This window comes from Myotis yumanensis, unplaced genomic scaffold (assembly GCF_028538775.1).
Source record: "Myotis yumanensis isolate MYYU_CA2020_CCGP unplaced genomic scaffold, mMyoYum1.0.hap1 SCAF_3, whole genome shotgun sequence".
NCBI classification, from domain to species: domain Eukaryota; kingdom Metazoa; phylum Chordata; class Mammalia; order Chiroptera; family Vespertilionidae; genus Myotis; species Myotis yumanensis.
Window position 1 is genome coordinate 30,916,048 of NW_027223754.1, and position 15,010 is coordinate 30,931,057.

Sequence of the window (15,010 nt, forward strand, 5' to 3'; positions counted from 1 at the left end):
CTCAACCACTGAGCCTGCAGGCCAGGCTTTATCAGGTATTTTACCACCCAAATTTCTTCCCAGATGCACAACAGGTGAATTTCATCAGATTAATTCAGCAACCCTTTTCTGAATTTAGTGCTGGTACAGATTCAAAAGACTTTACAATTTAAAAAGTACTCGGGGAGAGAAATATGCACATTGTACTAGAAACAAGAGTCATTACAAAATAACACCAAGGTAAGGATGCAGGCAGTGAGGAGAGGATAATACTCCCCGAGAACTCTGAGTAGTCAGGGAACACTGCTTAGCTTTGATGTCGTGGTCTCCTAATTCACAACAACAGGTTCTAACATTTTAGCGTTATGCATAGAACATAATTTACATTAGGGTACAGTTCAGCTTGAAACAGTTAGACTCCAGGGATCTAAAAAAAAAATTTTTTTTTAATGCTTTAGGAACATACTGATTTGTCTTTCAATAGAATTAACAAAACAACCCCCCCCCCCCCCCAAAGAACTGAGAAATCTCCGTGCTCTTTAAGGACCGCAAGAGCAAAGATTTCTGTGTGTTTATTTTTGAAACACTGTTTTGCAAGATATTAATAGGGGCACGTTTGTCGAGATAATTTGAAAGTAACTTCAAGTGAATCCGCCTTTAAAAAGTCCCACTGAAACCGCAATTCAGAATGTTTTTGTTCTTGAGAGACACTAGATGATCTTTTAACTTTAAAATGAATCCCAAGCAGACGTTTCCTACCACGTGTACTGGTACTTGGTGAACGGGTGCTTTCCTAGCTTTGGTCTTCCACCCGGAGACTGAGACAGGGTGTGCTGGGGATGCAAACATGCTCCGGGTGAGCGCGTCTACTGAGGCGCAAACCTGTGTCCACGTTGGGGTGCAGACGTGCTTCGCGAACACGCGAGAACCGGCGGCCGGTCCCGTACCGTGAACTCCGGCTCCCAGAGCCTTCCCGCGCCCGGGTTCATACCACGTCCGCGATCTGCGCAGATAAGGAGGCGTCCCTTCCCGGGGCGGGAGAGAACACCGCTCCCCGGGGCGGCCCGGGGCACCGACACCGTCCCCCCGGCGCCCCTTCCCCTCCCCCAGCGCTCCGGCGGGCGCCGACCGGCCAGGCGGAGGCGGAGCCCCGCTTCCCGGCGGCTAACCCGGGGTGGGGGGAGCCGGACCCAGTCCTTTCCGGGATGGGCGCGGCGGTGCCGGGTCCTCTTCCGGGGTGGGCGGGAGCTGGGCGGGCCCCATTCCGGGGTGGAGTGGCCGCGTCCGTCCCCTTTCGGGGAGGGCGGGGCCCGACCGGGGACCTTTCGGGCTGGGCGGGGCCGTGTCGGCCGCCTTCGGGGTGGGCGGGGCGTGTGCGGGGCGGTCCCTCCCAAGTGGGCGGGCCCTTGGGGTGGGCGTGGCGAGCTCCCAAGCTGCCCTGGTCCTCTGGTTCCGGGTGGCTCGCGGGCCTGTCATGCTGCGGGTGCGCGGGGCCGGTCTGGGCGCTCGGCTGCTGCCGGCCTCACTGGGCCCGCGGCCGGGGCCGGGGCCGGGGCGGGCGGTGTCCGGGGCGCGCGGGCGGGGCTGGCTGCAGCCTAAAGGCCACGATACGGGCGTCAAGGTGTACAACAGCCTCACCCTGAGAAAGGATCCTTTAATCGTGGGCAGCGCGGACGCCGCCTCCTGGTAGCTCCCGGGCACTGTGGGGAGCGAGGTTCGGGGGAGGCGGGGCGGGGAGGGCTGTGGGCTGAGCGTTTTGTGTGGAGAGCGGGGTCGGGTTCTCAGGTGGAAATCATTTAGCAAATAATAAAATACATGGCACCATGAAGACATGGTATAGTCACTGTGAAATGACAGGATTTTGGTATGAAGTTAGCAAGTCAAGTAATAATATATTCCCAGCTGTACATTCCACAAAAGTGGTTACTTAAAAAAAGAAAATAAAAAAGACATGGTTGCCCGAACCGGTTTGTCTCAGTGGATAGAGCGTCGGCCTGCAGACTGATTGGTCCCGGGTTCGATTCCGGTCAAGGGCATGTACCTTGGTTGCGGGCACATCCCCAGTTGGGGGGTGTGCGGGAGGCAGCTGATCGATGTTTCTCTCTCATCGATGTTTCTAACTCTCTACCCCTCTCCCTTCCTCTCTGTAAAAATCAATAAAATGTATATTTTTTAAAAGACATGGTTATATGATGATCCTAGTTGAGAAAGTGATATCTTCTCTTGCAAATATGTTTCACATGATGTATTTTAACTTTGTTCCTAGGTATAGCTGTGGACCAACTGTTTATGATCACGCACACCTTGGCCATGCTTGGTGAGTGTCCTCAATGGGAATTTTCATTTATTTGGGAAAGAAAAGCCTTTTGCAGGTTTTTTCATCTCTCAAGTGTCTTCGTAAGAATACTGAATAATTGCTATATTCCAGGTAGTGTGGGAAGCACACGTGTTACAGTCTCATTTGGCTCTTGTAACAGTTCTGAACACTTACATGGATTTCACAGGCCAGGCAACCCTAGAGGCGATGAGAGCAGTGAAAGGACCCATTTTGGAATTAGATGTTTCCTGATGGGCATAGTGAGGCGAGGCCCTTCCAGTGGCCCTGGAATCGGCTGGTCAGTTCTTATGTCTTGCTCCCACTACCATATTTATTTACTTTCCAACTTTGGACAAGACACTTTAATACTTTGAATTCTGGTTTTTTCATCTTGAGATGGGAGGGTGATAACAGTATCCATTGTTTTGTTTTTTTAAATCCTCACTCGAGGCTATATTCATTGCTCTTTAGAGAGAGCAAGGAGAAAGGAGAGAGAGAGAGAGAAAGAGAGAGAGAGAGAGACAGACAGACATTGATGTGAGAACATCCATTGGCTGCCTCCCTTCCTGCCCCAACTGGGGATCAAACCCACAACCTAGGTATGTGCCCTGACTTGGAATCGAACCTGCAACCTTTTGGTGTTGAGACAATGCTCCAACCAACTGAGCCACCCTGCCAGGACAATAGTATTCATCTTTTTGAATCTTCACAATTGTATGAGATTGCTGCTTAACACAGTACCTGAAGTGTGATGTGTGGTGAGGGTTCAACAATTATTGAGGACAAGTAACCTACCAGTGGTCACGCACATAGGATGTGTTGGAGCTGGGGTGGAGCCTGGTATATATCTGACCCCTGTGTTCTCTCATTTGTTAAAATTGCCACGTTCCCTAATATTTTGTATGTTCTCTTGTACATCATTTAAACTTGTTATTTTTCAGATAGAGACTAAAAGTAAAAAGTTACCTTTCTTTAGTATACATATAGAAAATTATATACCTGCCAGCAAAATCTGGAACTTTTTTGTGTGTTTTTTTTACAACAAAATAAATGGTCTAGAAATCATTCTTTTTCCCCTTCACTTGGGGCTAATTTAATTATAAAAAAGCATATTTTGACCTCTTCATTGAAGCATGAGATATATTGGGAAATATGAAAATGAATAATCTCCCAACTTGAAAAACCTCTCCATAAAGGCAGAAGAGAAAGAAAACAGTTTTATTATTGAATAAGCATTAAACCAGAATGAGATGCACATGATAGGCAGCCCACTAAAATGATTGCAAAGATAGAAAGAAATTGTACTCTCTGTAGAGCTAAGTGGATACCATTCAGTAGTTAGGCAGGACTTGCAGTGTTGACTTGAGTGATAGAACATTATTTTCATTGACTTCATTTTTAAGGTATGGCTTTCAGGTTCTTGAAACTTTCCTGAGTTGTCCACACTGACAGAGGCTTATTTAGTTATTAGAGGCCCAGTGCACAAATTCGTGCACAGGTGAGATCCCTTGGGGTGGCCTGCAGGGATTGGGCCCCAGCTTGTGCTCCCAATCTCACAGCCCCACAGCCCCACCTGGCACCTCACCTTCTCCACCATCCCGCCTTCGGGGTGATCGATCAAGGTGGGCCCTCTGCCTGGCTCCCTCAGCGCCTGGCAGCCACCACTGGTCACCGTCTGCAGGGCACTCGGCAGGGCGATCAGGCCCCCACTCGCACCTGCGTTGGCCTGGTGCTGCCCGCTCACCTGCTCCACCATCCTGCTGCAGTCCTGTTCTCATCAGGGCCCATCGGGGCTGGCAGTGCCTTCCCTGCTGCCTGCTGCCAGGGCCACGTCACAGATGCCTGCCATGTTCCGTGCTGCCCTGTGGTGGTCAGTGCATGTCATAGCGAGTGGTCAAACTCCCGGTCGAACAACTGCCCAAGGGGACAATGTGCATATTAGGCTTTTATTATATAGGATTAGAAAAATTTACATACATTTTAAAAGGACTGAGGAAATTCTGAAAGGAAGAAGGAGCAGGAGAGTCTCTTATTTTCAACTAGAGAATCAAGCCTCTAACTTATAATTTGTATTTGCCCTTACAAATGCAGAAAAGAGTACAAATCTTGCCCTAACCGGTTTGGCTCAGTGGATAGAGCGTCGGCCTGCGGACTGAAGGGTCCCAGGTTCGATTCTGGTCAAGGGCATGTACCTTGTTTAAGGGCACATCCCCACTAGGGGGTGTGCAGAAGGCAGCTGATCGATGTTTCTTTCTCATCGATGTTTCTAACTCTCTATTCCTCTCCTTTCCTCTCTTTAAAAAATCAATAAAACATATTTAAGAAAAAAAAAATAGAAGAGTACAAATCTTAAGTGTACAGCTGAATGAATGTCATGGCTGTTAGATGGAGAAACACATTACCAACACCCAAGCCTCCTCTATGTCCTCCTTCATCTCTCCTTTCTCCCACCCCCCACTCAAGGATACCCATTATGGAAGTTTTGCTAATAAAATAAAACCCATTCCTTAAAAAGAGTTATTCCATTCAAGATGCCCCTTCGAGGCAGAAGATCTTAGTACTATAAGATTTCTGAAAAAGTTGGGAGATTTGGGGGTCAGAGATGGTAGGCATGGCTCCACTGCTCTTCTGGTAAAGTTCAGAATCCTAAAGACATCTCTGTGGTTCTACAGGTTTGTCCCTACTTAACTCCCCAGGTAGCTACACCAGTGTCTATTTAAAAAAAAAATCAATCGGCCCCAGCTGGTTTGGCTCAGTGGATAGAGTGTTGGCCTGCGGACCAAACGGTCCTGGGTTCGATTCTGGTCAAGGGCACATGCCCGGGGTTGCAGGCTCGATCCCCAGTAGGGGGCGAGCAGGAGGCAGCAAATCAATGATTCTCTCTCATTGATGTTTTTATTTCTCCCTCTCCCTTCCTCTCTGAAATCAATAAAAATATATTTTTTTAAAAAAGATTAAAAAACAAAACAAAACATATACTTAACAGGCACAGATAGCACTTGCTATGTGCCACCACTGTTCTAATGCTTTAGAAACACTAGCCGATGTAATTCTCCTAATGACACCAGGTGGCAGTGCTGTTATTTTTAATTTTATTACATTTATTGGGGTGACATTGGTTAATAAAATGAGATAAGTTTTAGGTATACAGTTCTATAATCCATCATCTGTATACTGCATTGTGTGCTCGTTCACTCAAGATCAAGTCTTCTTCTGTCATCCCCTTTACCCTTTTCCACCTTCCCCCACCCCACTTCCCTCTGACAACCACCCTACTCTTGTCTGTGTCTATGAGTTTTTATTTGTCTTATTTGTTCATTTGTTGCTTTCAGTTTTATATCCCACATAGAGGTGAAATCAGATTTTTGACTTTCTATCTGACTTATTTTGCTTAGCATATTTTTAGGATCCGTCCACGTTGCAAATGGCAGTATTTTATCTTTCTGATGGCTGAGTAGTATTTCATTGTATATACATACGTACCACATCTTTATCCAATTATCTATCGAAGGACACTTCAGTTTTTGGTTGTTTCCATGTCTTGGTCACCGTGAATAATGCTACAATGAACATATATCTTTATGAATAAATGTTTTCAAATTTTTCAGGTATAGATACCCAGAAGAGGGATTCCTGGTTCATATGGTGACTCTATTCTTAGTTTTTTGAAGAACTTCCTTACTGTTTTCCAAGGTCGTTGTACCAATTTACATTCCTACTAGCAGAGTATATGAAGGTTCCTTTTTCTCCACAACCTCTACAACACTTACTATTACTTGCGTTGTTGGTAGTCACTATTTTAATAGATTTGGGGTAGTATCTCACTGTGGCTTTGATGTGCATTTCCCTAATAGCTAGTGAAGTTGAGCATCTTTTCATATATCTGCTGGCCCTGTCTATATCTTCTTGGGAGAAGTGTCTGTTCAGGTCCTCTGTCCATTCTTTAATTGGATTGTTTGTTTTCTTTTGTTGTTGTATGAGTTCTTCATATATTTTGGATATTAACTCCTTATCAGAGGTGTTTGCAAATATCTTCTCCCATTCAGTTAGTTGCCTTTTTTGTTTTGATGGTGGTTTCTTTTGCTGTGCAGAAGCTTTTTAGTTTGATATAGTTCCATTCATTTAATTTTGCTTTTCCCTTGCCTTGAAGATTAAATTCATAAAATCATCTCTTCAGTCCAAGGTCCATAAGTTTGGTACCAATGTTTTCTTCTATGTATTTTATTGTTTCAGGTCTTATATTTTGGTCTGTAATTCATTTTGAGTTAGTTTTTGTGTATGGTGACAAATAGCAGTCAAGTTTCATTCTTTGCATGTGGCTTTCCAATTTTCCCAGCACCATTTATTGAAGAGGCTTTCTTTTCTCCATTGTATGTTTTTGGTTTCTTTGTGAAAACTTATTTCCTCATATAAATGTGGGTTTATTTCTGGGCTTTCAACTCTGTTCTGTTGGTCTGTGTGTCTATTCTTCATGGCAGTGCTGTTATATCCCCAAATTACAAACGGGGATACTGCAGTGCAGAGGGTTTCAGGTCCCACAGCAGGAAAGTGGGGAGCCAGGCAGATGGCTGAGCTCACATTCTCCGCCCCCTCCACCATGCAGCCTCCTGTGGTTCATGTGGAATGGCCCCTGGGGGAGCAGCCCACCTGCAGTATCTCAGGACATTACAGCCCTTGAGCTCCTCTGGCACAAGCGTGTGACTTAACTTTTTGTTTTCACTGTTTTAGGTGCATGTTAACTTTTTCTCTTAAATCTCATGTCCTATAAAGTCTTTTCTTATTCAAGACTAGTGGTCCAGTGCACGGATTCGTGCACATTGAAGGGAAATTAATTAGAAGAACTATTTTAATATCGCTATTTGCCCTTTCTCTATAATAGAAGTGTCAGAGATGAAAGAAAATTAGTAAAATGTATATGAAAGTAGTGTATAAATTGATTAATAAATAAACAATAACAACATGATATAACAACAAAGACATGATATAACAACAACAAAGACATGATATAAAAACAACAAAAACATGATATAAAAACAACATTGATACAAACAATGATGGATAAATTGATTAAACTTATTCTAATATTTCCCTGTATACCACATTAATAATAAAAATACTTTCAGAGTGCTCAACTGATTTCCCTTGTGATGAAGTATTTACAACTTTAATGTCACATGCTCTTTGAACTCAAGAGACAGCAACATATAACCGACCATGTCCAAAAACAGGTTCAGGTAGGAATATTCCTACTCTGTCTAGAATTTGTCCTGTGATTTATTAATAGTCATCGCAATGCTGACATCACGGGAAACTGTCTTTGAATTAATTTAAATGGGAGGCCAGTGTCAGATGGGGACAAATATTGCTCATGCGCAAGTCAATGTTTATTTTTAAATTGCTAGTGTGCGTCATATGTACTGGTCGGACGGTTGTTCAGTTGGTCACTTAGTCTTTTATATATATAGATGAATGAAAGGCATAGTGATTACAGTGGTAATAATAGCTCCTGCTTGTTGGAATCCATGCACTAAAATTATGTGTAACATCCTATGGGGTAGTGGAATTTTGCCCAATTTATAAATAAGCAGCCTGAGGCTTCAAAGGTTAAATATCTTGGCAAGGGTTTTGGAGATAGTTTTGGTGCTAGAATGGAGGGCGTTGGCCTCAGCTGTATTTGGGGTGAGTGAGGGAGGTAGATTCAAGGGATGCAATTATGAGGCTCATTTTCAAGGGAAAATGATTTTGTGAACTCAATTTTAGAGAGGCCACATGGACAACAGAGATTAGCATGATATTAGCTGACCTTAGATTATAATGTTGCTTTTATGGGAAACCAGATTCTTGAGATTTCTGAATGATCTTAATGGAATTTAAAACAGTTCAGTTTTACAAGTCAGTTTCCCAAATGTATTCTACCAATAAGCTGGTGATCTGTAATGGTGTGCACATTTAGGAGTAATCTTTTACAGCTTTAATAGGATTGTGTTTGTTTTTATTTGTAGTTATTTGCTTCTAGTTTGTCATAATCAAACATTATAGTTATTGGAGAAAATGAAGAATGGTAAATGCTTTCAGTGTTTTAACTACCTAGTGAGATTGTATTACGGGTAAAGTTTTGTACAATTAAATAGATGTAAATTCACTTGAACGATAGCTCTAAAATTAAAAATGCTAACATGTATCCTGAAATTGAGGCAGTACCTGTGTTGATTTCTTGTGAGGACCAATGTGACCCAGTCAGTAAAAATCTTTTTCTAGCTGTACTTGAACTATTGATTATACTAGGGGCCCAGTGCACGAATTTGTGTACCTTGAAAGGAACTGTGGGCTATGAGGCTGCAGTGGGCACTGGGGCGGGTCTCGGCCCATCCTCTGCATCCCCGCCCAGCCCCTCCCGCCATGGCCCTCCAGTCCCCTGTCTGCTGGCAGCCTCGCTCCTGCCACCGCCGGTCCCATACGCTGACGGCACCAGCCCCGCTTGCACCCGCTGACGGCATGGAGAGATTGGGGTTGGTGCCAGCAGCAGGTATGAGCGGGGCCAGCACCATCAGGGGGTGCGAGCCATGGCTGCTGCTCCAGTTGCCCCTCAGGAGCAGGGGAAGGTGGAGAAGCCCTCAGGGGCAATGGGGGCTGGTGCCAGGTGCCGGCAGCAGGACCAAGTGGGGCCATTGCTGGCAGCAGGTGTGAGTGGGGGCTGCTGGCTCTGATCGCCCCTCAGGAGCAGGGGGAGGTGGAGAAGCCCTGAGGGGCCATCAGGGCTGGCAGCTGCCGCTCGCACCTGCTGATGATGCTGAGCAATCAGGGCCGGCGCCAGGTGCCTGCAGTGGGTGCGAGCAGTGGCTTTGACGCCGGCAGCAGGTGCAAGTGCCAGGTGGGACTGTGGTGCACAGGAGCAAAGAATTTTCAGTAACCACCAGAGGCTCACTCCGATGACAGCGACAGGCACCCTGCCTTGGTCTGGCACCCCCACTCACCTGCTCCACCATCCCGCCATGGCCAACGCCCTCCATGTTCCATGCTCTGTCACCTGCTGCCAACGCCTTCCATATTCCATGTGTGCCCCTGGTGGTCAGCATACATCATAGCAACCAGTTGTTCGGTTGTTCCGCTGTTCGGTCTATTTGCATATTAGGCTTTTATATATAGATAGATGATTATATCCCACATTTGAAGTTAGGTAGCAGTGTGTTAACATGTAATGTACTCTTTTTTAAAGACCACAATGATGACTCAGTGTATTAAAGACACCTTAACATTTCTTTTCTTTCAGCTCATATGTTAGATTTGATATAATTCGAAGGATCCTAACCAGAGTTTTTGGATGCAACATCATCATGGTCATGGGAATTACAGATGTGGATGATAAGATAATTAAAAGGGCCAATGAAGTAAGTGTTGAAGACTATGGATTGATAACTTGATTGATGAGTGTTTTTACCTCTATGTAGCAGTTTTTCTTATTTGTGTTTCACAAGTACTTTTCCCATCTAACTATCCAGATATGTGTGCTCTGACAGGTAATCAGAGGGATCTTTTTGTCCTGGTGAAGGAAGTTCAGGTCTATTTGATTTTGGTCCCTGAAGTCTTTAATGAATTGCCTTATTAAAGGGGGCCTCCTGACTTGAATCTGTAGTCTTTTTCTTGGCCTCTCAGCCTCCGTGGTAAATACCTTACTCCCTCTTTACAGAGGGAAATTAAAAGGCTACTTTTAGGCTAGCGAAATTAAGCTCGTGTGAGGTTTAATGTTATCATTTGTTAAGAGTGAACAGGTTATTTCTCTTATATCTCACATGACAGTTAAAGGAAGTTTTGGGTGTGAGCATTCTAATGAAGAATTAAATTAATAGTTATAGGAATAGTCAAGTCTACTTTCACCTCTTCTTCTTTTTATAATTAGCAACTTAATTATCTCTAAAGGGCTATATATAATTGTTAAATTATCTTTTATTTTCAGAAAAAAACTACATTGAGTACTTTACATTCCTGTGATTTTACAAAATTACTCCACACTCATTCCTCTACCCCCACCTCCTGGGAGGGAAGGGTGGCCTGAGGTGGAGCTGATCATTAGGAGCCAATGATTTAATCAACCCTCCTAAGTAATGAAGTCCCCATATAACCCCAAAGGACAGGGCTCGGCAGCTGCAGGGCTGGTGAACCCAGGGAGGTGCTGGTGGGCGGGAGGTGAGAACTCAGAGGGTATGGGAGCTCCGCCCCTTCCCATACCTTGCCCTATGTATCTTGTCCATCTGGTATCCTGAGTTGTGTCCTTTTAAATAAACTGGTAGTAAGTAGACTGCTTTTCTGAGTTATGTGACTCATTCTGTCAAGCCCCCAAATTGTAGTCCGTGGGTAGAAATACAGGTGGCCTGGGAACCACCATTTGCAGCTGCTGTCTGAGGTGGGGGTGGTCTTATGCGACTGATCCCCTAACTTGTGGGGTCTGTGCTAACTCCAGAAGTTGGAGGGTACCCTGTAGAGTTGGAGAATTGGAGAAGTGGTTGGTGTTGGAAAGAAAACGTTGCAGGGCCAGAAGTGAAGATTGGGCAGTGCTAGCATTTAGGGGTCAGCACCCCATCCCTGGTTCGCTATGACAGTTTGGTTTAAGCCTCCGTCAACATTCGGTTGTGCCTCTGCCCCATGTCCAAATTCCCGCCTAGGTTAGGTGTCCCTGGGGTCATGTGTCCACTTTGGTCCAGCCACTTAGTCCTTGGAGGCTGTGACATACCAGTGGCCAGGGGGATGAGCGAAGGGCAGATCGGGGAGGGGCGCTGGTGGTGGGAAGCAAGAGAGGCTGCTGTGTGTTTGCAACAGCCAACCCTGCAGCATCCTGCCAGGTGTGGCACATTATCGCCCTCCACACAGGAGGAGGCAGGGTTTGAGATTGAAGTTGACCTCGCTGGCTGCATTTGGGATGGAAATGACAGAACGAAATTAGTGGCCTTTGATATAGTGAGGGGATCAATAGGGAACAGATGAATTATTCAGTAAAAAGTGTTGACAGTTGAGTAACCATCTGGAGGAAAAAAATAAACCAAAGTTGGATATATGCCTCACAACCAAATTCAAGGCAGATCAGAGATTTAATATAAAAGAAATGAAACTACAAATTACTGACAACCTTGGGGCACTTTTTATAGCCTCATGTTGGAGAAGGCTTTTCTGTTTGTTTTCAAACCCAGAAGCTATTTATAGGAAAAGATTGAGAAATATAAAAGATTGCTAAATATTAAAATAAAATTTTCTACATGGCCATAATGTTTATTTATTTATTTGATTGATTGATTGGTTTTAGAGAGGGAGAGGAAAGGGAAGAGAGAAGAGAGACAGAGACATCAATTTGTTGTTCCACTTATTTATGCATTCATCGGTTGACTCTTATAAATTATGTGCTCTAACTGGGGATCAAACCCACAACTTTGATGTATCAGGACAATGCTGTAACCAACTGAGCTATCCAGCCAGGCCTACCATAAAGTTTAAAAACTGAAAAAAAAAATTGAAATTCATATCAGAGATAAAATGTTAATTTCTTTTATATAAAAGTACTTTCTACAAATCAGTAAGAAAAGACCTACAACTCAATAGAAACATGGGGGGTATGGATAATTATAAATCATTTAATACAAATCGTTTGTAAACATGTGAGATGTTCAAGCTCACTGAAAATAAGAGAAGCATAAATTAAAATTACAGTGAAAAAACATTTTCTTAGCTGTCATGTCGACAACCTGGGAGTTCGCTAGCACTTTGCAGCGTAGGCACCTGCGTGCATTGCAGGTCAAGTTCAAATCAGTACACCTTCCTCGGAAGGCAGTTGGCAGAAGCTAGCAAACATTTCTGACCAGTGGCTTTACATCTAGGTCTATAGCTTAGAAATGACATGTGTTGTCATGTGTGTCTCAGTAAAAAGATGGGAAAGTAATTGGAGAGGACTGCTGAATAGTTCATGAAAAGTCTGGGATGGGACGCAGAGGACCTTAGAAAGAAGGTAGTGGCTCATCGTGCTCTGCACGGACAGTTCTGGAACTTGGTTGTTAGAGAAGGAAGCCAGGTGCAGGCCAAGTGTGGAAGGTGCTACATTTCAAGGAGAGGATGCAAATACATGTGTGACTATGGCCATGCTCCTGAGACAACTGGTGATGGTGTTGGCCGTCTGGAGGGAGGCTCGTCCTGGGCACCCTTATGCCATCCGAGTTCCCTGGGAGTGGGTTTCCTATGCAGAAAACAGAAATTACAGATGAATAGCCCTGGCTGGTGTGGCCACTTGGTTGTGTGTCATCCTGTACACGAAAAGGTCGCTGGTTCAATTCCCGGTCAGGGCACTTGCCTGGGTTGCGGGCTCAATCCCTGGTAGGGGGCGTGCAGGAGGCAGCCGATTGATGTTGCACTCTCATGTCGTCGTTTCTTTCTCTCCCTCTCCATTCCTCTGTCTCCAAAAATCAATTTAAAAATATATATATTTAAAAAATTACAGATGAATAAATACAAGCAATTTGCTGACCATTAGGTCCAAAATTGCATAGTATTAAAAGCTTCTAAAGTGAAAGCTAACACTGAAGTTTTAGCTTTTTTATTTGTTTGGCCTTTTGTCTTCTGGATATAAATAAGTTAACTTTTTTTTTAGGAGGTTAGCTTTGCCACAAAGCTGTACCATAGGAAAAGGACTAATATGTACTGATCACTAGCTGTGTCTGGGTGCTAGGTGTTTTGTCTCTTTAATAGTGATATTAATGTAGTTTTTTCCATTCACAGTGGTGACTTTCTCATTGCATCCTCATAGCAATCTAAAGACTATTAGCTGGGATTTTCTTCGTGTTGCAAAGATAGCCGAAGGCACCGAGGTTTATTGTCTTGCTCAAGACAACACAGAAGACACTTGGGCAGCAACACTTTGTCCACCAGATTCCTTTCTTCAGTAAATGTTCATTGGTTGCAGTTTCTAGGGTGATTGCTACTTTCGGGTCCTGGGCTGTTAAGAACGTGGGTTTAGGGTGTTGTTTCACTTGAGAAAGTTTCTTAATACTCCAGAGCTGAAATCTCTCCCCCAAAAATGGGAGCTCTATTTCTCAGGGATGGGGAGGAGCAAGGGAGAGGAGGATCCAGCCTGGAACAGATGCTGGGTGAGTTCCAGTGGCTCCCGGGTCACTTCACAGGCTCAACAGTTATGAAGCTGCATTTAGCTTCATAACTTCAGTGTGTCGTGCTTCTGTCCTGGGAGTGTTTTTCGGCTGAAAAGTAAGGAATGCTTTTGTAAACCTAGTTTTGTGTGCCAGCCCCCTCTAGATCTGGGGCTGCAGGTACCTGCCCCCATATGCCCTACATTCAGAATTCGATGTCCATTTGTGGTGGGGGGATTGCTCGTCCCCGGGAGCCCAGCTATCCTGTGGGATTGAACACCCGTCACAATCCCTATTTTCATATGCTGTATTGCTTTCAAATATTTCTTAGAGAATTCCTCTGCGATATATTTTTAGCTTGTTTACTTTTGCCTCCTGAGGGGTAAGGTATAAGATAGGAACTCAAGTTTCTGGTTATTATGTACAGTAGGTTGATCTGGCTTATCCTTGTTCTAGAAAAACAGAGGCACCCTGGCTGGTGTGTCTCAGTTGGTTGGGCGTTGTCCTGTGCACCAACAGGTTGCTGATTCAATTCCCAGTCAGGGCACATACCTGGGTTGCGGGGATCCCCGTAGGGGGCATGCGGGAGACGGCTGATTGATGTTTCTCTTTCTCTCACCCTTCCTCCCTCTCTCTCTAAAAATCAATAAAAATAAAAATATGTTTTAAAAAACAGGCTTAGTTTTTGTTTTGAAAATTATATAACGAAAATCATCACATTGTTTATTTCTTTTTTCTCTCTAACCTGAATACAGGGTCAACAAACCTTTTTGAGTAGCTAAGCTACTAGAATAAGTTTGATTCCTAAAATTCAATGCCCTTTTTGTGAGCAGGCATGTCAAACTGAGGCCCAGCCACGACGGGCCATGCGGCCCAGCCCTCCCAGCTGTGGGAGCCGGTGGAGCCCCTGTGTGGCTCTGCTGTGAATACTCCGGATTGCCTAATAGGCTCACCTAATCTTCTTGCAGATGAAGATATCACCTGCTTCTCTTGCCAACCTTTATGAAGAAGATTTTAAACAAGATATGGCAGCCTTGAAGGTAAAGTAGGGTGTTGCTTTCTGCCATGAAGATAAGAAGCTTGAACAGTGAAAGCCGGTTTTGGCTGACTTGCTTTTGAACTATGGAAACAGTTATCTCTCCTTTGCTTTCTTTCAGGTTCTCCCACCCACAGTATACTTGAGAGTAACTGAAAATATTCCTCAGATCATTTCTTTCATTGAAGGAATAATTGCTAATGGGCATGCTTATTCAACAGCAAGAGGTGGGGCTATTTTATAAACACTAATTGTTGGTAACATTGATGGGACTTCGAGAAACTGGACATATTCTTATGAGTTGTTGGAGAGTGCCAGATGTTTTACTGTCTCTTTCAATATGATTCCTACAGTGAAAATGTGAGGTTTTCTTATGGTTATTGTCTTTGCATAAATGGCTGCATCAATTCTTTTTGTTGTTGTTAATCCTTACCCGAGGATATTTTTTCCATTGATTTTTAGTCAGAGTGGAAAGGAGGGGGAGAGACAGACAGACAGACAGACACACACACACACACACACACACACACACACACAGATTGGTTGCCTTCCACATGC

The 15,010-nt window shown here is 44.3% G+C and overlaps 1 protein-coding gene across 2 annotated transcripts in view; it reads left to right on the forward strand.

Annotated features, from left to right (window-relative positions):
• Positions 1-1,453: 1,453 nt before the first annotated feature.
• CARS2 (cysteinyl-tRNA synthetase 2, mitochondrial) overlaps positions 1,454-15,010 on the forward strand; it is a 35,289-nt gene continuing 21,732 nt past the window's right edge. For both annotated transcript variants that reach the window (XM_070408591.1, XM_070408590.1), the window contains exons 1-5: positions 1,454-1,665; positions 2,246-2,296; positions 9,567-9,684; positions 14,385-14,456; positions 14,574-14,679. In XM_070408591.1, coding sequence (XP_070264692.1) covers positions 1,454-1,665; positions 2,246-2,296; positions 9,567-9,684; positions 14,385-14,456; positions 14,574-14,679 — 559 coding nt within the window. The remainder of the gene's footprint in view (positions 1,666-2,245; positions 2,297-9,566; positions 9,685-14,384; positions 14,457-14,573; positions 14,680-15,010) is intronic.